This window comes from Elgaria multicarinata, chromosome 8 (genome assembly GCF_023053635.1).
Source record: "Elgaria multicarinata webbii isolate HBS135686 ecotype San Diego chromosome 8, rElgMul1.1.pri, whole genome shotgun sequence".
Lineage (NCBI taxonomy): Eukaryota > Metazoa > Chordata > Lepidosauria > Squamata > Anguidae > Elgaria > Elgaria multicarinata.
The window spans coordinates 9,179,042-9,201,678 of NC_086178.1; the positions used below are offsets into that span (position 1 = coordinate 9,179,042).

Sequence of the window (22,637 nt, forward strand, 5' to 3'; positions counted from 1 at the left end):
CTTTCCCTCTTCAGTGAAGTCAGGCAGGCTTTCATTGTGGTTCAACTCTTTATTGTTGTGTTTAGTATTAGTATTAGTATTAGTATTAGTATTAATTAGTAGTGCTATTATTAACATTATTAACGGCTGTGATCACAGTGCAGTCAATCAACTCTGAAGCAAGGATCACAAAGCTGTACACTTATCCTACTAGACCGCTAGTTATGGGATGCAAAAGAAACGGCATCTCTCTGTGCTGATCCCACCTCACAGGGACGGTTTGCATCACTGGCTTTGAAACAATCCCTTGCTCATTTCCTTGTGCCCCCAGAAATGTCTGATACATGCCTGCTTTCCCGCCCCAGCCTGGGTGCTGTTGTGGTGGGGTATCTGCTGGGACTTACTTCCCCATGGATCTATGGCATAGTCGTACATCTCTGCCTGCCTCTCTGCCCGCCTGGTGTCTGGGAGATGTACTATTATTTATTTATTTATTTATTTATTTATATATCACCATCAATGTACATGGTGCTGTACAGAGTAAAACAGTAAATAGCAATACCCTGCCGCATAGGCTTACTACATATTGGGCTTTGTGGTTCAATCCCACAAACCTCTGGCATACTTGCTCCCAGTGCTGCCTGTCCTTCTCTGTGCCCACCTTGCAGGGATAGTTTGTTTGTTTCTTGCTTTGACTCAGGGAGGGTATCCTTCTGTGTGATAAAAGGTACCTGCATTGCACACTCTTGGTATGTGTGTACATTTTTGGAAGTATTTCACCTGAGATGAAGATCCTTATTTAGGAAAAAAAAACTTGATTCCCCCAAATCATCTGTGCTATTGATTGCTATGGGCAAGCAGTTTGCAATGGATCCCTATGGGCAGGTATGGTTTCCTTATGAGCATACTGTTCTTTGTTGGGGATTTTTCATATATTCCCCCAAAATCAGTGGGGCCTCAGATTTCCTTCCAACTAGGCATGAAGGTGGATACATTTATAAGCTGTCATGGTGGCGATTTTGAGGTTTCTAACGTGAAAACTGACAGAGTTCTAGCATTGGATTTGAATTGGGGGTGTGCTAAAAGCGGTAAAATCACAAAAAATCAGGGGATGATGGGATTTGCTTGAAGCTTGCCATGAATGTGGATCTAGATGGCATCTGTGATGGTGCCCACTTTCACATTTGTATCTGTAAAAATGTTGGAATAAATCCCATTTCTGAAAATCGGGTGTTGGATTTTCAAAAATCCCCCCAAAATCAGGGGATGCTTGGATTTGCTTGAGGCTTGGCATGCCTGTGTATACATGGATAAGTTCTCATAATTCTAATTTTGAGGTTTCTAACATTTACAGTGACGGAGATATCGAAAGGGGTGTGAATTGGGGTTAGGGGGTGATGCTTTAAAGGTTAAAAAATCGCCAAAAATCAGGGGATGATGGGATTTGCTTGAAGCTTGCCATGAATGTGGATCTAAATGGTATCTGTGAGGGTGCCCACTTTCACATTTGTATCTGTAAAAATGTCAGAGTAAATCCCATTTCTGAAAATGGGGTATCGGATTTTCAAAAATTCCCCGAAAATCAGGGGATGCTTGGATTTGTTTGAGGCATGGCATGAATGTGTATACATGGATAAGGTCTCATGGTTCCAATTTTGAGGTTTCTAACATTAACAGAAAAAAGTTATAGGCATTTGGATTTCAATGCAAGTCTATTGGGGGGATCGGAGCTCCGATTCGGATCCGGAGCTCGGCAGTGAAGCGAAGCAGACCATTGGCGGATCGCTGCGGAGCGGAGTGGACCTGCTCTGGAAGTTGTAAATCTGGAAGAGAAGCTGATCGGGGGTCCGTGCACAGCCCTACTATTTTTATCGTGAGATCTCCCCCTCTGTTTACACATGGCGTACGATGGCCTCCAACGAACAGGATATTGCGGCTGCCTTTTTTTAAAAAAAGCAGCAGAAGTGCATGAGCGTTGTAATGTTGGAGATTGGTCTGAACTGATTCATCCTTCCTTATGGGTTCACTGAACCTCTCCTCCCTGTGGTATCCCATTCTGCAGAGGATGAGCTGGAATAGAAGGGAGGGAAACCCAATTCAAATGGCGGAAGCAGATCACCTTTGCTGTAGCATCATTGTTGGTGGTGCCTGTGTGATGACTACCCTTCACTGGGTTTACTCTGGATCACTCTTCTTCTTTCTGGAACCCAAAGGACCTAGCTCAGGTGCCTTCATCAAGGGTTTGGGATGCTAAACTTTTATATTACACTTAACAACGTAGGCTTATGTAGTAGAACATCACATCAGAAGCATCGTTGTTGGTGCCTGCATTGGAGTTATGTTCTCTGGCAAACAAAAAGAGAAGAAAGAGGGTGGCCCTGTTCAGATGACATCCTAAGCCATAGTGGTTAAGCATTCTGCCCTAAACATTATGACTTAACATGTCATGTGAGCCATGACTTAGCATGTCGTGTAAACCATTCCTACCATGGTGGCTATGTAACTAAAGTTCAAACACACTCACTAACCCTTTGCTGCAAAAGGGTTAGCTGCTAAGGTAAGCAGCCCCCTCCTCTATACATATCAGTGAACCCTTTCACTTCTCCACCCCAGAATCTAGAGATTGTGGGTTTCAGAAGAAGATGCCAAATCCAGCATTTCAATAAATAAGAAATCAATGAAGGTGTCAGGCTTCAAGAGTAATCCAGAGGATGATACTGCAGTGCTAATCCAAAGGGGTTGGCTTGTGTTACCCAGCCTTCCCCTTCATGTTGTCAGGATTTTGCTTATTTTCCTTCTAGTTGTATGAAATCTTCCCATGGATCATGAAGCATCTTCCAGGACCTCACAAAAAAGCCATTGCTGCCTTTGAATTGGTGCTTTCACATGCAAGGGAGGAGACAGAGAAGCACAAGGAGCAACCGTCCTTTCATGAGCCACGGGATTTCATAGATTTCTATCTACTTCAGATGGAGAAAGTAAGTCTATATTGAACTTGAAAACTTCTCATCCAAGTTCTCTTTATGTTTCCTCCTTTGAATACGAGTCGTGTAATGTATTTTTCTATTTTCTGCTATGTCTCAGGAGTCACCAGTAATTTCTTCTATGCCTCAGATAATCTTTTCATTCTGTTGCCCTCCCCAAAATCACCCATTTTAAAATCAGGTACTAACATGAGTTACAATCCAAATACGAGAGCATCCACTGAAATATCTATATATAAAAAAGAAAAGCAGATATTGTCATAACTCCCAAAATAATAGGTTTGCTGTTGCTGAGTGGAGACTTTTACACCAAGACTTTGCTTCTATACTAAAAAAATAACTCCGGATTAGGGCCCATTCCACACAAAAATACACATTGAGAAAACTAAAAAGATCATTTTTTTAACCCTCCAGATTGAGCAAAGTGATTATTTGATTATATTTTAATTCCACATTACTCCATGAAACTTATGTACATGCTCATAGTTTCAACTGATTCATTTTATTATTTTTATTTATGCATTATATTATTATTATTATTTCATTTGTATCTCACATTAATTCAAACAGTATAGAAGAATAAATAATTTCCACTGCAAAAAAATGTATTATATCATTAACAAATATATGCCAGAAAAAAAATCTAATAAAACAAATAAATCTTTATGCAGCTTTAGGCAAGTATAGCCCTCAAATGCTTTGATAAAAAGCAACATTTCAACTTTGTGCTGAAATAAAAGCAGTGTTTGTACCAGTTGAGTCTACAATGGGAGGGCATTCCACAACCCAGATGCCACAACAGCGAAGACCCTCTCCCATATTCCACCATAATGGATGCCTCACACTGCTGGGATGCAGAGGAAAGCTCCTCGGATTGATCTCAAATCTCCAGCTGGCCCTTCAAGTGGAGTAGGCTGTGTCACTTGCTCAAGATCACCTATGCATCCACTGAATTTCATGGTTCTTAAGGAATTTGAACCTATCACTGAACTATCTATATCTAACAATTTAGCCATTATGTCACAATGGTTTTGCTGTATACATGGGAAAGTGTGAAAGAGCAATTAATCCAGATCAGCTGATCATGAAAGTAATCAGTAGTATCACAGCAGAGCTCAAGCACTGCCACAAATACACTGGCATGCCTAAATACCAATGAGATTATTGCTGCCTCCTATTAGAAAGGCAGCTAGTACAAAAAAGACAAAACAGAACAAGTGCTTACAGTCCCACATGCATACAAAGGCTTAGCAAAAAAGGAGAGCATTGCTTTCTTTAGTCAAGGAAAGAAAACAGTTTTACTAAGAAGTATTGTATTTTGACGGTTGCGAAACTTGGGGGGTATTCCTTATAGAGTAAGACTGTGCACCCTGCTCGAACTGCTTCGGGTCTATCCGACCCAACCCCAATCCAGTGCGGAACCAGATCCAGAGTGAGTTCCGGAGGGCTGGATCGAGATTCAGACCCCATTTTGACCCGCTTTCTCACTTACTTGCCTCTGCGGCAGACGGCAGAGGCAGGTAAGTGGGGAAGAGGGGACAAAATGGGGGCCAAATAGGTCCTGCTCCCCCTTACCTGGCTTCACCATCCACCACTGCATGGATAGTGGTGGAGGTGGGTGGCGGAGCCAAGTAAGCCTCCCCTCCCACACTTACATGGCGCTGCTGGCGCTGCCATCGCTTGCAAAGTGGCTGAGCTGGGACCAGGTAAGCCCCCTCCCCCTGTCCCATTACCTACTCACCGACTGCAGCGGTGGCAGTGGAGCCAGGTATGCCCCCTCCCCCCCACTTACCTGTGTTCATAGCAGTCCAGATGGCGGCTTCAACTGCGGCCCAGGCCTCAAGGCAGAAACAAGCCACCTGTTTCCACCTTGAGGCTTGGGCCTCCGTTGAAGCTGCCGCCTGGACCATGATGGATGCAGGTAAGCCCCCTCCCCCTGCCCCCTTATCTGGCTCCACTGCCATCACCACATGGACCCTCCTCCCTCCCATTTACCTGCATCCATTTCAGTCCGGGCGGCGGCATCAAAAAAGGCCCAGTCATCAAGGCGGAAACAGGCCACAGCCTGTTTCTGCCTTGAGGCCTGGGTATCACTTGGAGCTGCCGCCCATGCTGCAACAGATACAGGTAAGCCCCTCCCTCTTCCCCTTACCTGGCTCCGCCACCATTGCCACACGGACTGTGAGAGTGGCGGCGGCACCATGTAAGTTTCCCTCGCCCCACCCACTTACCGGTGTCCGGAGCTTCAGAACAGTTCAAATTGCATTGGACCATTTCGAACCGCTTTGCGCTGATCCAGACCTCCCCTGATCTGCTTCGGAATTGGGCTTCAGAGGTCCGAATTGGCCCGCTCTGATTCAGATTTGGGGATCCGAAATGGAGCAGAGCACAGCCAGAATATAAAGTTCCTCTATTATCTCTCCATGTAGAGAAGCACTGTTCATATCCAGGCAAAGATTCCGTCAAAGTCTTCTCTACTCTCCTGTAGACATCTTTGCCCACTAGTTTTGCCTTGTAGAGTTCTACTTCACCTTCTGCCCCTTGCTTTACATTAAAGACCAACTTGCATCCTAGGCTCCATGCAATGGTGATTGGTGGCCAATCTGAGTGACGGGGCAGGAAACAGGTTACCAGAGTCTAAACCAAGAGCATCATTGTTAATTGAGTAAGGGGTTCACCAGAGGTGGAACAGTCTACCATTCACCCACAGCCAGAAACCCTTACCACAGAAAGGAAGCACTCAGGCATATGAACCTCAAGTTTATAAGTGCAAATGAGGAATGGTTAAATCACACAACCATACAAAAGCACTCCTTTAGATCCACGTTCTCTTGTTCCAGTAGAGAATTGATGTGGATGATGGGTTAGGTTGTCCAACCGGACTTATCTCCAAGTGAGACGGAACCAGGTATTCTTAAGAGTTGTTTATTGTATCGATACAGAGACAGGTCATACACGCAAGAGCATCAGCATGTTACACCCAGCTCCAACTAACTTGGGCGGATGTGGCATAGACATTTATACATCAAGGTACAGGATGCGTGCGCATAGCTGACAGAACCCTCTTTGAGCTGCTGTCATGTTCGCCTTAAAGCAGTTACTTTGCTCCATATATGGCCAGCTGTGCACTTCAGGCAACCTAATTGGTTACCAAGTCTATAGGACATGATCAGGGCCTTCAGATGACACAGACCCCCACATCAGTCCCCCCTTTGGACCTAACCCAACAGATGAAGGTCCACCATTAACTTAGATGGCTGTGTCTACCCACTCTTCTAGATTTGGTCCTTCTTCATCTTGGGGAACAGCCATGTACATCTGGTGTTGAACCTCTTTGCGCACAGCGGCATTGATTATAGATGAGCAGCAAGCTTGGAAACACGGGATAAGGCAGGGGAGGCATAATAGCAGTAACAGAACAGACAGCCCGATCACAAAGGCCTGTTTTAACCATGGCCAGTTTGGTAACCAGCTTGTGAGCCAGTTCCACGCATCCCATCCACGCCACGTCTGTACTGGTACGTAAGTGACGTCACGGATGTCTTTGGCCAGTTTGCGCAGGACATTTCCGTTGTCCGCGATCTTGAGACAACAGTCCGTCCAGTTAAAAATGGTGCATAAGCCACCCTCCTTTGAAAGAATATAATCAATCCCCACGCGATTCTGAATAACAACTCTCCTGAGATCATCTAGCTGGTCTGCAGTTTTTTCTATGGAAAAAGCAGTGGAGTTGGCAAAAAGCTCAACAACTGCTTGTAATCTAATGAGGCGGTTAGTGAGATAAGTAGGCTCTCGTCCTACTATATTAGGTTCCCAAGTGGCAGGGCCATAATATTCAACAATGCGTGCGGCTGGCCACTCGTCACCGCCCCACTTTTGGGTGGAGTCGAACATCTCACTTATTTTCGCAAACCGTTTCTTGACCTCATGTGGCTGTTGATGCAAAGCAGTATACACTGGTAGATATACTTCTGCTTCGGCAGGTAAAAGCTTGAAAGGGGGATAAATGACCCCAAAGTAGCAGGAGCCTGACCAATCCTTAGGTAGCTCGTGGTAAGCATAGTCGCCACAAATAAAATACTGATTCTTTAGGGCCCTTTTCCCTTCTGGGTACGGCCCTTCCCAAGTATCTGGGGTGTCTGTGTCTTTAGGATGCAAACCTGTATAATAGTATGAACCCCACAATTCATGCACCGTGGTGTTTAGATTGAGTGGTCCACTCTTGGGATTTGGGAACCAGGCTACTCCAAGGTCCGAATAATTTTGGAGTCCAGGGCACGTCTTATTAATGCAACCAATTGTGTTGTTGGGATTGGTCCAATTGCTTTGCTTTAGCAAGGCTCTATATAAAGGCCCATATTTTGAAATAAAAACTTCGCTGGGTCCAGTATAAAATTCTGCAACTGGAGAAGTGCGACCCCAGGTGTCGTTATTGATGACTCCTGTAGATGTGTTTGCTAGCCTGCACTTCATAGCCTCGTCTACTCCCATTCCCCATGCCTCGTTTGGGTTTGATCTATCATATGGTAAACAATTATAAATTTTGCCGTTAGCATGCTTTTTGCATGACTTGGTAGCGTTCCAGTGGTAATTGCTACAGTTTACCCCCCAATGCGGGATGTACCCCCAGGTGTTATAAGTATGACACTGGCTCTCCCCCACGTTTGTCCGATTCTTACTGTGCGGTCGAGAAATACAGAAAGGAGCCATGTAACTTAAGCGCCTAATCTGCCATTTGTTGTTTGGGGAACCAGGGCACCAAGTGTCATTGGTTTTTACAGATTTAAACCATTTGGGGCTAGGAATCTCCCATGGCTTTAGGGGCTGGGTTCCCCACGGCACGGGAGACCCCGGTCGGCCCACACCCGCATTCAGGCATACGTAGCAATCGGTAAGGTGGAGAGTAGACTGGATAGCCTCCACAGTGGTCAGGATTATGTTCTCAGGAGCCAGAGGCTCAAATGACAACCAATCCATTGATCCAGGCCTTCTTAGCCATGTAAATACTTTCTTGTTCTTTTGCCAGCCCGTGCCCTCAGTCAAATTAGGGGAAAGCTTATACTCTTGGAGGCACAAATATTGATAGTGTTGTAGGTTCAGGCTAGCAGGTTTCATAGTCATGTTTTTACAAACAGCCTGGTTTAGGCCAGAGGGCTGCTGCAGAGCTGTCTCTTTTGACAGCTGAGCCTTCCATCTTTGTTCTGCTTCCTTATGGGTTGCAGTTGCTGATTTTGGAATGCAGAGCTGGACATTTCCAGCCACCCTCAATCTCACTGTATAAAACTGTCCGACCTTCTTGAGAGTATTCCAGATGATGTTTGACGGCACTACATTTCTGTGCTGTGCCGTGGCTGAACAACGTACAACCATAGCTGTGGCCCATTCCAGCTGCGGATCCATACAAGCATTCCAAAACTGGAGGGGCCATGAATGTTCATACTGCCCCCGTATATATATGTATGAGCTATTATGTACACAGTTATGTGCAGTGATGCGCGCAACTTGAAGGCGACCTTCTCGTTGGTGCCTTTGCAGTTCTTGCTGTCCTGGGCATTTACTATGCCCCCCCTTTGGGACTGCTCCTGCTGCAGATCGTGAAAAGTACCCACTGGCAGTGTAATTATAGGGTCCACATTTGGGAGTGTTGGTGGGACAACAGGCAATGTCACACAATACTGTCACATGTTGTCCGGAAAGGAACAATAAGCTCAGGGGTAGGGTCACTATCAACAGGATCTGATACCGGGCCATATTGTTCTTTACCACAGAGGTGTAGCCAATGAAAGAAAACCCAAACTATAACAAAAATGCAAAGTAAGAGCCCTGCAAGTGCCCACTCCCAGTCCGTGTTCATTTAGAAGGAGGTGGTCCTTCGCAGGACCAAAGTGAGGGGCTTCTGTGGGTGTTGGGTGCTGGTATAGTGTACAATACCGTCTGCTTCAGGCCTCACTTCGTCCTGCAGGTCCGTGGGGAGGCTGGCGGTGCTCCCGCGGGGGCTCACGTTGGCTGTGAGACCTTCAGTTGGGGGTTGCTTGCTGCAGTGAGTGTAGTGGATCCAGGAGTTGACTCCTTTCACTCGGACCGCAGTATGCGTGGTCAGCAGGATGGTGAAGGGGCCCTTCCACTTGGGCTCGCCTGGTTTAACTGGGATCTTCCGAATCCAAACCACGTCTCCTGGCCTCAGCGGGTGTGCTGGCACGTCTAAGGGCAGCGGCTGGGCGTCCTGGGCGTACACGCGCAGAACCTGAAATTGTTTCTGCAACTGAATAATATAAGAGGTTACATCTTCGTCCCCCCCTAGCAGGGAGACGTGCGGAGCACCAGTCACCCTGCTCACTGGGGGAGGACGCCCAAAAAGAAATTCATATGGTGAGATGGACAAGATTCCCCTTGGGGTGGTTCTAATACTGAATAGTGCAAGTGGTAGCGCTTGCATCCAGGTGAGGTGGGATTCTTGACAAATTTTGATGAGGCGAGTTTTAAGGGTTTGGTTCATTCACTCAACCTGGCCAGAGGACTGAGGATGGTGGGGAGTGTGCAACTTCCAGTTAGTGCCAAGGGTCTGGCAAGGTGTTGTATGACACTGGAAGTAAAATGCGCTCCCATGTCCGAGTCTATAATAAGGGGCGGTCCAAAACGGGGCACCACGTCTCTAAGGAGAAGTTTCACTACTTCTTTTGCAGTAGCATGTCGGGCCGGGGCTGCTTCAACCCAACCAGACAGTCGATCTACCATGACGAGAAGCCATTGGAAACCGTGGCACTTGGTCATGTGGGCATAGTCTATTTGCAGGGATTCAAAGGGCAACTGGACCCATGGCCTCCCCCCTTGGGGACCCGGGGGAGTGGGCTTCCTGGACACTTGTGAACAAGGGATACATGAAGATACAACCCGCTTAGCGACTTCATGGATCCCAGGGGCGAACCAGGTCCGGAGGATGGATTCAGCCAGTCTAGTGGACCCTAGGTGAGCCCCCGTATGCTCTGCTTGGCAGAAAGGGCGTAAGGCAGCTTTTGGGAGGCATAGGCGACCGTCAGGCATGGTCCATGCTCCTTGGATCTGCTGGGCGCCAGCAACTATCCAAGTTTGTATTTCGTCTCGTGGCGTAACAGATTGGTAGGCAGAACAGTCATTTTGGGCCGGGGTGAGCGCAATCATTGGCAACAGGAAAGATGGGGTTGGGCAATTTCGAAGGGCAGCATCCTTCGCAGCTTGATCAGCGCAGTCGTTTCCTTGGTGAATGCTACCAGAGGATTTGCCATGGGCTTTGCAATGAACGATGGCAATCTTAGATGGGGCTAGAATGGCCCAAAGGAGCCTATGTTTAAGGCGCGCATGTGCGATTTCTTGACCAGAAGAGGTCAAATACCCTCTTTGCAGCCAGATGGCGCCGGTTGCATGCGCTACTGTGCAGGCATACTGTGAGTCGCTGTATATGACTACGGACTGATTGGTAGCCAAATAGCAGGCTCTAGAGAGAGCAATCAACTCTGCTGCTTGAGCTGAAACTGGAGGCTGTAATGGGTAGGATTCTATTACTTCAGTCAGGGTGGTCACAGCATATCCAGAAAATCTAGCGCCATCGATGACACGAGAACTGCCATCCGTGAAAAACACAAGATCTGGGTTTTCGAAAGGTTCGTCAAAAAGGTCAGGTCTGAGGGTGTTTGTTTGAGCTAATGTAACAACACAGTCATGGTATTCTGGGGTAACAGTCTCGTCTGTGACTGGCAACAGGGTGGCCGGGTTCAGAGTGGCGCACCGCTTAAAGGTCAGTCCTGGAGTATTGGTCAAGACTAGTTCATAATGGTGTTGCCTAGACGGGGAAAGGTGAGCCTGGGTCTTGGCAGATGATAGCAGAGTATTAAGACTGTGTTGGGCATGCAGGATGGTAGGGTGTCCGAGGGTCAATTCTGAAGCTCTGATCACAATAGCTGAGGCTGCAGCTACTGCTCTCAGACAGGGTGGAAAGCCTTTGGCAACAGGGTCTAAGTTTACAGAGTAGTAGGCGACCGGGCGGCGTTTCCCAATAAAGGATTGAGTTAAGACACCTGAAGCAACTGATTTAGATTCATATACAAACAAATCAAAAGGTTTTTGATAGTCTGGGAGCCCAAGAGCTGGTGCTGAAGTTAATAGTTGCTTAATTTGTTCCCAAGCTACTTCATCTTCTTTAGTCCAATCAATGATCTCAGGCAGGGATTTCCCAATTTTGGCTTGCCAGGGCTGCACCACTCCGGCACAACTGGGTATCCAGCTCCTGCAGAAGCTGAGTAGCCCTAGCAGCGACCGGATGTGGGACTGGCACGTGGGCTGGGCAGCCTGCAAGATTGCTTGAACTCTCTGCGAGCTCAATTTTCTGACCCCTGGTTCAATGATATGACCCAAATAGGTAACAGATTGACAATTCCATTGCAACTTTTTCTTACTAATTTTATGTCCTCTGTCAGCCAATTGTTTAATCAGCAATAGTGAGTCCTCGGCATTTGCCTCAGGGGTGCTTGAAGCAACAAGAACATCATCTACGTAACAAATGACCTTTGACTGGGGGGACAAGGTGATGGCCCCCAAGTCGGCTGCCAAGGCAGCACAGAAGATCGTCGGCGCTTCTACGAACCCCTGAGGTAAACGGGTCCAAGTTAGCTGGCGGGACCCCCAGATGAAAGCAAAAAGGTATTGAGAATCCTCATGCAAAGGTACAGAAAAGAAGGCAGAGCAAAGATCAATTACAGTAAACCACGAGGCCCAGGAAGGAATGCAGCAGAAAATAGTGGCAGGGTTTGGGACAATATTGGTCCGGGGCTGAACAAAATTGTTGACCGTTCTGAGGTCCTGGCACATCCTGTACTGGGGGGGGGGGTCTCCAGGTGGAGTCTTCTTTTTCACTGGCAACAATGGGGTGTTACAAGGTGAAATGCAAGGCTTCAAGATTCCTTTCTGAAGAAAGTCATTTATAATATTTTGGAGACACCCCTTTGCTTCATGAGACATTGGATACTGGCGTACATTAGGATAGGGAACATTAGGTTTAACAACAATCTGCACTGGTGCGGCTGAAGTTAATAGCCCAACATCTTGGGAAGTCTCTGCCCAAACATAAGAAGGCAGTGTGTCGGGCCCTGGGATATCAGTAGTCTGGTATGGTGTTAGTTTTTGGTCTGGTGGCATCATTGACATTAATAAACACATCAGATTGTGTGAGGGCACATGAATGGTCATATTATGAGAATTGCATTCAATACTAGCGTTGAATTTTCCTAATAAATCACGTCCTAATAAAGAAACAGGGCTGTCAGACTTCAAGAGAAAAGGGTGGTCAACAACAGCCGGACCAAGTTGAACCTTTACAGGTACACTTTCTTCCAAAACAGTTTCTTTCCCTTCAATCCCCATTACTCGTGTCCCGCGTCCGGGACACACAGGCAAAATATTTGAGTTCAGCATGCTTTTTGAGGCACCAGTATCTACTAGACATGTAACAGGCTGACCATCAATCATAATTTCAAGAAAAGGTTTTTGTAACTCGAGCTTCCATTTTGCAACCGGAGCCTGGGAGGAGGCTGACCCTGAAAAGACTTCTTCTAATAGTCACTGGGAATCATGGTGACTGGTGGCCCCTTGTGGCCAGCTGGGGGGCTGTACGCCTGCGGATTGTCCATAAGGACACTCCCTTCTCCAGTGCCCTCTCTCTCCACAAGAGTGACATGTTCCAGACGCTGGTTGAGCGTCCTCTTGTGGTGAGTCACGGGGACCTGGGCCGATAGGAAACCAACGCTGCACTCCGCCCCCCCTCGGCTGCCCATACTCTGGTCTACCCAGAGGAGGAGGAGCACCGTGCCCCCTTCCTCTGTATCCACCTGTCACTGGTGTTCTTCTTCCACGCCCCCTTGGGCCGCCTCCCCGGCCCCTTCCTGCTTGAGGCCAGTGTGCCTGTGTCAGCGCTGCAGCAAGCATTGATGCTTCTTCACGCTTTTCTTTCTTTCTTTTCTCAACATCCCTTTCTTCTCTGCCATCAAAAATGTACTTAGCTGTGGTGACGATCTGGGACACTGAGTTCCCTTGCCACCCAGGTTGGTGTAGTTTGAAGTACCCTTTGATGTCTGCGGCTGCTTGATCAACAAAAAGACTGACAACTAAAGCTGCGTTTTGCTCTGACTCAGGGTCGATTCCTCCCCAGGTGCGGAGTGCTTTTTGGAGGCGCGCCATAAAATCAGCAGGGCTTTCAGTTTTCTCCTGTATTACAGTTTTTACTTTACTCCAATTGATAGACTTCCTGCCCATGTCCCTCAATACATTGAGAGCGCGTCTTCCGATGTCCAAAATCATTGTTCGGTGTCCGTCTACATTGGGGTTCAAGCAGACGGGCACCGGAAAAGAGTTTACAGTGGTACCTTGATTATCTCCTAAAGGTGCACCTGCTAAATTAGCATTCATTCTCCTTGCAAAATCAGAGGCTTGAGTAGGATTCAGGACTGAATTTACAAATTGTATTAAGTCTTGGGGTGTGGGTTTGTAAGTATCGATAATTATTTGAAATTGCTGAAGCGCTTTTTCAGGATCCTCATGCAAATTTGGTATATTTTTAGCCCAAAGGATCAAGTCCTTAGGTTTGAAGGGCACGAATTGCCAAGTGTCTATAGCCTGATATACAGCTTGTTGCTGTGGCCGATCCCCCTCGGCTGGGCGGAAAGGCTGTGTTAAGTGTGACTGCGCGACAGTCATTAATGGCGCCTGCAGACTAGATATAGGGCGTTGCCCAGTTGTTTGAGCCTTCGTGGTGACACAAGTAGGCTCAGTTTCTTCCGGAAGTGAAGGGTGCGGCTCTTCAGCCGCACCGTTCTGGGCGCCATATCGTTCGGTCTCGCCCAATGCACACTGGTGATATGGTGGCGGAGCACTAGGGCCAATATTTTTACCACGCTCTGCTCTTTTATAGGCAACATACACCCACAAATTCCAGTAGTCCATTTGGCCAGGACGAGATTCTTCTAACACATTCCTGAGTTCTCTTAAGACTCCTTTGTTAAAAGACCCAATTTCTGGCCACGAATGACTCAACAGTGGCCACTTATTAACACACAACACAATCATACGTTTCTTTGACAATCCTGCCGTGCCAGGCAGTTTCCCTTTGTCCCATTGTTCACACATCACACTGAGTGGACTTCCGCTCGGAATACTCTGACCTTGACCCATTTTTAAATAATTTATATCCTCTTGTCCTTTGCCGCAACAAGTTTAATTGGTGATTACCACGCCAGATAATCAAGTCACCACGCCGGATGACTATGGGTCACTCTTAATTAATATCTACTTCGCCGAGTAGATTTGTTTTACCACGCCGGGTAAACGTGTCACCGCGCCGGATGACTATAGGTCAGTAAGATTTATTACCACGCCGGGAAAATGTGTCACCACGCCGGATGACTATAAAAATTCCGAGGTTTCTAGGGGCCCTCCAAGATTTTAAGAATAAAAGGTTCGTCTCACCTGTCAGGAGCCTCGTCCTTTGGTGGAAGCGGAGGAAGACACGTCCCGCCGATGGCTGTGCCTTGTAGAAATATCTACTGGGCGCCCACTGGGCCGCAGCGGGCTGAGCCGGCCTCATGCGACCAGTCGGACTTTCTGCTCCTGGCTGGCTCGCCAATTGATGTGGATGATGGGTTAGGTTGTCCAACCGGACTTATCTCCAAGTGAGACGGAACCAGATATTCTTAAGAGTTGTTTATTGTATCGATACAGAGACAGGTCATACACGCAAGAGCATCAGCATGTTACACCCAGCTCCAACTAACTTGGGCGGATGTGGCATAGACATTTATACATCAAAGTACAGGATGCGTGCGCATAGCTGACAGAACCCTCTTTGAGCTGCTGTTATGTTCGCCTTAAAGCAGTTACTTTGCTCCATATATGGCCAGCTGTGCACTTCAGGCAACCTAATTGGTTACCAAGTCTATAGGACATGATCAGGGCCTTCAGATGACACAGACCCCCACATCAGAATCAAGTGACTTTATGTTCACAAGTGCACAGGAAGATGGAAGGGAAGTCCCAAAAACACACAAAATCATGATGCTACTAACAATAATATCCTCAGAGCCACACAGCCAGGGCTGTGTCTGTGCCATGATAGGCCCCAGGGCTAGTCATTAGTAGTGAGTCTTCTACTGTGGCCCCAACACTGAACTTGCACGTGACATTTGTGCAAGGACACAATAGGGTCAAAGTACATTAACAACGCAAGAACATTTTTCGCTACATATTTTAATGGAAGCCATTTCCCATATTTTCCTGGAAGCTAAAGCCTTATATCACTTCCATGGTAAAAAAAAACTCAAAAAGAAACGCAGGCCAGATCTACACCAAGCAGGATATGACACTTCAAAAACATTTGGAAACTGTATACGGAGTGTGTCCTGGGCCCCAACAGCTCTCACTACAGTTATAAACCATTCTAAAGCAGTAGTGCAGATTTTGCTACAGTATAAAGCACACAGATACAGAAAAAATAAACACACACAGTAAAGAGCTTTCTTACAAACACACACACACACACACACACACACACACACAAATACACACACCTACACTCAAGAAAGAGATATAGGCCTTAGCTAGACCTACCTTATAGTCCGTGACGGAGGAGGGAAGATCTCACATTGTGATTAACATGAGATCCCTCCTCCATTTACATGTGAGGGGCGATGCCCTCAGGAAGAGAGGCGTCGTGCCCACCATTTTTTATTTTTGAAGAGGAAGGAGCACGCGAATGGTTGTGCTCTAGGTAAGGTTATTTTTGTTAAAAAATAACTATTTCCCCCACTCCCGCCACCAAAACCCCAATGGGCACAGCTCCTGGCTTTGCACGAGTAATCGCCAGAGCCAGGTCAAAACGTGGCAACGGGCCACACGTTCCACAGTCATGGCCTCAGCCCTGGACCGCAGAAAAAGTAGGCCCAAAGGGAGGGCTCTATCCCAGGGCACGGGAGGGATCATCTGTCCCTGATCCCGGGATCATCCCTCCCTGATCCCGGGATCCCCTGTGCATCATATGGACACACAGGGACAATCCTGGAGTTCGCCCCGTGATAAAGCGCGGTCTAGCTAAGGCCATAGAGTGACTCACTGCCTCATTCAGCCAAAACAGCCAAATCATGCAGCAGAAGATGCTGTCTGCACATAGGTCAGTACTAGGGTGACCATTTGACTGGTCACCCTGGGTGTTTGATGACAAATCCGGGAGGGTAGGGGAAATCCGGATTTTTCCAATCTTCCCCAGCCAAAGAGCAGCTCTAATGGGAATTAACATAAATGCTTATAACTCTGTCATTTTTAAAGATAAAGACATGAAATTTGGCACAATGGTAGCTCTTAGGTAAGGCTTTATTGATACCAAATTTGAAACAGATACATTCTTCCAATGATTTTTTAGGGATTTTTTAAAAATTGATGTTTTAAAATTGTAATTTTTTAAATCATAATTTTTTAAATATAAAGAGATGAAACTTCGCACCATGGTAGGTTTTAGGTAGAGCTTTAGCCACATCAAATTTGAAACAGATCTGTTAATCCATTGAATTTTTTAGATTTTTTTTTTAAAAATTGAGGTTTTAAAATTATTATTTCTAAAACCGTCATTTTTAAAGCTAAAGATATGAAGCTTGGCAACATGATAGGTTTTAGGTAGAGCTTTAGCCATACCAAATTTGAAACAGATCCATTTATCCATTGATTTTGTAGGATTTTTTAAAAAATATTTGAGGTTTTAAATTATTATTTTTAAAACTATCGTTTTAAAAGACAAAGAGATGAAACTTGGCACCATGATTGTGCTTAACAAGGACTTTATTTATGCCAAGTTTGAAACAGATATGTTCATCCATTGAGTTTTAGGATTTTTTTAATGTTTGAGGTTTTAAAATTATTATTTTTTTAAAAATGACACTTTTAAAGATAAAAGGCTAAAAGTTGGCACCATGATAGCTCTTAAGGAGAGATTTAGCCATGCCACGTTTGAATCAGATCTGTTCATCCATTGTTTTTTTAGATTTTTTTAAAAAAGTTCAAAGTTTTAAAATTATTGTTTTTTAAAACTGCTGGAGCCATATCCTTCAAATTCAGGTTGTCAAACCTCCTCTTTGGGGTGTTGCACATTGAGCAGTTTCAGCCCTTGGCATTAAGGGGATCTCCAGTCTTTAGGCAAGAAGTCCTGGGCAAGGAGGGCACCTTTCCTGTTGCAGATTTGGTGTACAGTCGGGTACCTGGAGCTCAGCAGAGGCAAGGCATCCACAATTCAAAATGTGGGAAAGGAGAGGTCAGTCAAAGCAGTCCACAGGGCAAAACAGAATGGGCCAGAGGCCTTTTTCTCAAATTTCCACATCATGGGCGATGAAGGGTCATCTTTAGAGAAAAACTCTCATGACCAACAGTAAGGTGCCAGTCGAGAGAGAGGCTCTCTTCTTTGCAGATGCCCTGTTGCTGCAAAAGTTAGAATCTGGCATATCATTGCTTTGCTTCGTTACCTCTTCCCTTCCACTTCACTTTGTATACTTGTGAGCTAGGCTCTGACTGCACTGCTGGGATACAATGCAGAATATTTGAAGTGCATACCAGAGAAAAATAGATAGATTTGTGGCTTTGGCTGGCAGGCATATCTCTTAGAGACAGAGTTAGACTGAAGACACAACTCAGAGATGGCTATAGCTGAGCCCTGAGAGGCTGCTGTACCACACAGAGCCTTTTTAAGACTGTCTCAGAGTCCAGTTTTGGTGCAGGCAGAGGTGGCTGGCGGTGGAGTTTTTTTTCCCAAAAAACAAGAGTCACTGGATGCAACCAAGCTATAAGCTGTTGCCCTACCCCCAGCCACAGGGTACAAGTGCACAGCCTGGCTGGACCTTTGGGAGACTTTGGCAGAGAGAGGGGGTGGGGGATTATTTGAGGCTGGAAATGTTGGCTGGCAGGCTGGCATAAGGCAGAGAGAGGCTGAAGGCAACCCAGATGCACCTGCAGCTTGGCCCTGAGGCTGGCTTGCCACACAGAGTGTTTTAAGAGTGCATCAGAGTTGTGCAGGAGGAGAGGCGGCTGATGACAGAGGTTTTTAAAGTATTGGGCAAAAGGCGGGAAATAATAATAATAATAATAATAATAATAATAATAATAATGTAAGAGTCACCAGACATGACCAAGACCAGACATAACTTGCAATAAGCAATATCCCAAGCCACAAGTGTGCAGCCTACCTGGACCATTGGGAGAATTTGGGTGGGTGGGTGGGGGGAGAGAGAGAGAGAGAGAGCTAGCCATCTGGCCGGGCAGTAGCAAACCCTGTTAACAACAACAGCAGCTTGCAATGAGTGAAGATACAGATAGGCCGTAGCTAGACTTAAGGTTTATCCCAGGATTGTTCTGGGGTCAAACCTATTCATCTAAGTGCCACACAGGGCATCCAGTGCTCAGGCAGGGACGAACCTTGGATGATCCTGGGATAAACCTTAGGTCTAGCTATGGCCTCAGAAAAGATATTTGAGGGAAGGGGAGAATGTAACACACGGAGTATAGCAAAAGCTTCAAAGTACAGCAAAACCTACAAAAGTAGGAGTGAGTGAAGTTAATTTCAGATACATTGAATCTCTCACTTGTTCTTTATTTCAGTGATTTTAGCATTAAGATGTTATGTAGAACAGATTTGTCTTAAATGTGTGCTGTAAAATCAGACATGTGACCAAGTCTATGTTCGGGTGGGCACGCCCCCTTGGTGCTGGACATGCCCCCTTGGGGGCCGACCATGTTGACTTCCTTCTTGGTTTCCAAAATATGGTCACCCTAGTCAGTACAAGTATCTCCAAACATTCAACTATGAGGCATAATAGGTTGCTAGGACAATAAGGATGGCACAGAAGGTAAGGAAATGCTGAGGAACAGCCTATAATTAATTTTAAATTCAATTTTACCTTTCTCCACTTTCAACATTAGAGCAGGAATGAACCTAACTCTACCTATGATGAAGAGAACCTGTTTCATTGTATTCAAGACTTCTTCATTGCGGGAACAGAGACAAGTACAACTTCTCTGAGATGGGCACTTCTCCTCCTGACAAATCATCCAGATATCCAAGGTCAGAGAGATGGGATCAAGGGACACTCTTGATCCCTATCATGTCATTCTTTTAAGGTTTTATTCCTATCAAATGATGCGCGAAGATGAGGAAGCTTGTAAACAGCTGGGATTGTTTAGCTTGGAAAAAAAGAATGTTAAGCGGAGGCATGATAGACGTGTACAAAAATATGCATCTCCCTTTCTAAAAATAAAAGAACCCATTGGTGTCATCCCATGAAGCTGATTGGTGGGAGATTGAGGACAAATAAAAGGAATCACTTCTTCACACAGCGCATAGTTAAATTATGGAATTCACTACCACAAGATGTAGCAATAACCACCAATTTAGATTATTATTATATTATTATTATTATTATTATTATTATTATTATTATTATTTATTGCATTTTTATACTGTCCAATAGCCGAAGCTCCCTAGATGGTTCACAAAAACTAAAACAATTCAAAGTATAAAACAAACATTATAAAAACATGATATAAAATACACATTAAAACAGATTAAAACATACCATACATGATTAAAACGTCTTTGAAATATTCTTAAAATATCCTGAAAACATTCTAAAATTTCACTGGATAGGCATGCCAGACTAGATCTGTCTTTATTGCTTTTTTAAATTCTAAAAGACTGTCAAGTTGACAAATCTCCTCCGGCAGGCCATTCCACAGTCTGGGAGCAGCAGAAGAAAAGGTCCTCTGGGTAACAGTTGTTAATCTAGTTTTTCTAGCTGAAGTGGATTCTTCCCAGAGGACCTGAGTGTGCAGGGTGGATTGCACAGGAGAAGGCGATCCCACAGGTAGCCTGGACCTAAACCATGTAGAACTTTGAACGTAATAACGAACACTTTATACTTTGTCCGGAAACTAATTGGCAGCCAATGAAGAGATTTTAAGACTGGTGTAATGTGGTCATCATATAGTTCAATGGGACAGAGCACATGCTTTGCATGGAGAAGTTCGCTGGTTTGATCCCCGGCTTCTTCAGGTAGAGCAAAGAACGAATCCTTCCAGAAATCGTGGAGAGCTGCTTCCAGTCAACGTCAACAATACTGGGCTAAATGGACCTATGATCTGACTCAGTATAAGGCAGCTTCCTATGTCCCTAGAATCTTTCATGATGAAATGGGACAAACCTATAAATAAATGAGGTTATGAACATCCTTTAAGAAGCCAGAACCAGTATGGCTTACCAACATTTAGCACAAAATACAAAAGCACAGCCTAGATAAAACTGTTATAAAGAGTCAAAAACTAAGAATTGACAATTTTAACAACTCTGACAGATGTAACAAATTGAAATGTAGTGCGGTACACTTCATAAAAATGGAACTCAACTTTAGCTCAAACATATATTTTGGGACCTAGTTCTTATTAATTTTACAATATATTTTTATGGTGATAGCACTGGTGTTTCAACCTATCTTAGGTCAGGCAAGGTCCAGCCTTAGGAAATATAGCACCCTTGACAAGGGGCACCTTTGTTGCCCTCACTCACATGCCCATGGCCACGTTTGCAGGGTACCCAGAAAGCCTACGGTGCCTGTTGAAAGAGCTGCCTCCTCAGCTCTGGTCGGGGCCACCATAAGCTCGGCACCCTGGGCAATTCCCAAGGGTCAGCCTGTGTAGCCCAGTTCAGCAATGTAGTGTGTCAGAATGAGAAAACCAGCTTCATAATTATTTATTAGCTGTGTGTTTTAATAGTGATTTTTAATACCTTGGCATGTAAACCACTTAGAGATTTTGTTTTATCAAGCAGTATACAAGTATTGTTAATGAATCAATAAAATATCCCACACAGCCATGAAACTCATTGGGATTACCTTGGGTCAGCCTGTATTTATCAACCTAACCTTCCTCACAGGTTAATTAAACGTGTATTTTTTTATATCTTTTTAGATGAAAATGGGATAAAAGTGTATTAAGCTGAGTGCTTCAGCTATTTAGCAACGTAGAAATTAGGGGTGTGCATGGACCCCCCGCTCCGCTTCACTTCCGGATCTGCCATTTTCAGATCTGGCCGCTTCGCCCCGCCCCCACTCCGCCCACTTCCGCTCTGCTCTGCTCGGAGCTCCGGATCCGGCTCGGAGCTCCGTTTTCCCCCCCATAGGGTTGCATCGAAAGCTAAAAAATTATACAACTTTTTTTCTGTTCAAGTTAGAAACCTCAAACTGGGCACCATGAAAGATTATCCACGTGTCCACACGCACGCCCAGACTCAAGGCAGTCCCATCATCCCCTGATTTTTGGGGAATTTATGAAAATCCAACACCCCATTCACACCCCTTTCCATAGCTCTGTCAATTTGCATGTTAGAAACCTCAAACTCACCACCATGAAAGCTTATCCATGGATACATACACACACCGAGACTCAAGGTAGTCCCATCATCCCCTGATTTTTGGGGAATTTATGAAAATCCAACACCCCATTCACACCCCTTTCCATAGCTCCGTCAATTTGCACGTTAAAAAAACCCCTCAAACTCACCACCATGAAAGCTTATCCAGGGATACATACGCACGCTGAGACTCAAGGCAGTCCCATCATCCCCTGTTTTTTGGCGGGGCTTAAACCTGCAAAATTTGGAACTTCCAAAACTCCAAGTGAGCGCAGGAAGGACTTCTCCCCTGAGTCAAAGCCACACACACAAAACATCCCTGGAAGGTGAGCAGGGGAGGAGGGAGGGAAGGCAGGCAGGCATGCAGCAGACATTTCTGGGGGCATAAGGAAGTGAGCCAAGGATAAGCCAGTAATGCATATAAAATGGAATAAATCAATAAATAAACAAAGGAGGGGTGGAATTAAAAGCAGCAGTGTTGCTGAATAAACAACAAGAAGAACTTTTTTAAAAAGGCTATATCTGTCTTTTACCAGTAATAGGGGGACGTGCCCAGGGGAGAGGGAAGCAGCTGCCAGTTCGACTCATGAAAGCCATTGCTTCACCAACAGCTCTGAGAAGTAGAACGCTCACTTCAACTCATGCTAGGCATTGCTCCACCGGGTTACTCTCTTTGGAGGGCTCTGATGGCCCTCCAAGTACAGGAGAGAGTGGGGGCACATCAACAATGAAATGCCCTAGGGGAGCTCATCCCCTTGCACCACATCTTTTCAGTTGTTCCCCAAAGTTAGGCTTATTATTGGCTTAGTATATGATTTCAGGTTGTATTTGTGCATTTGGTGGGGCTACTGTTTTAAAAAACACTGGGAAAAGTCCGTTCAGATTAAGAAAGAGAAGTTTCCCAGAATCCCAAGTTACCCATTTTGCCTATCCCCTCCTCCAACTTTGGGATCATGGGATCATGACCGGGAGCTGACTCTGCCCCTCAGCCCTTTGAAAAAGGTATTTTTCCCTCCGATTTTTAAAAAAATTCTAGCGCGCAACCCGCACCACGCAGAAAGTTGAGAGTAGTCTCAAAATGACCCCCATCCACAACTCTCTGAGCATAAGAATTTCCAGAACGATAGCTTAAAAAACAACTCAGTTAACCCCGATTCTTTTCCGCAATACAATCCTATGGGCAAAAACCGCCGTTTGACCCGCGCTGTCCGTTTGTT

General features: G+C 45.6%; 1 protein-coding gene across 1 annotated transcript in view; it reads left to right on the forward strand.

Moving 5' to 3' along the window:
- LOC134402410 (cytochrome P450 2J5-like) overlaps nt 1–22,637 on the forward strand; it is a 49,228-nt gene that overhangs the window by 19,333 nt on the left and 7,258 nt on the right. The window contains exons 5-6 of the mRNA XM_063131840.1: nt 2,781–2,957; nt 18,939–19,080. Coding sequence (XP_062987910.1) covers nt 2,781–2,957; nt 18,939–19,080 — 319 coding nt within the window. The remainder of the gene's footprint in view (nt 1–2,780; nt 2,958–18,938; nt 19,081–22,637) is intronic.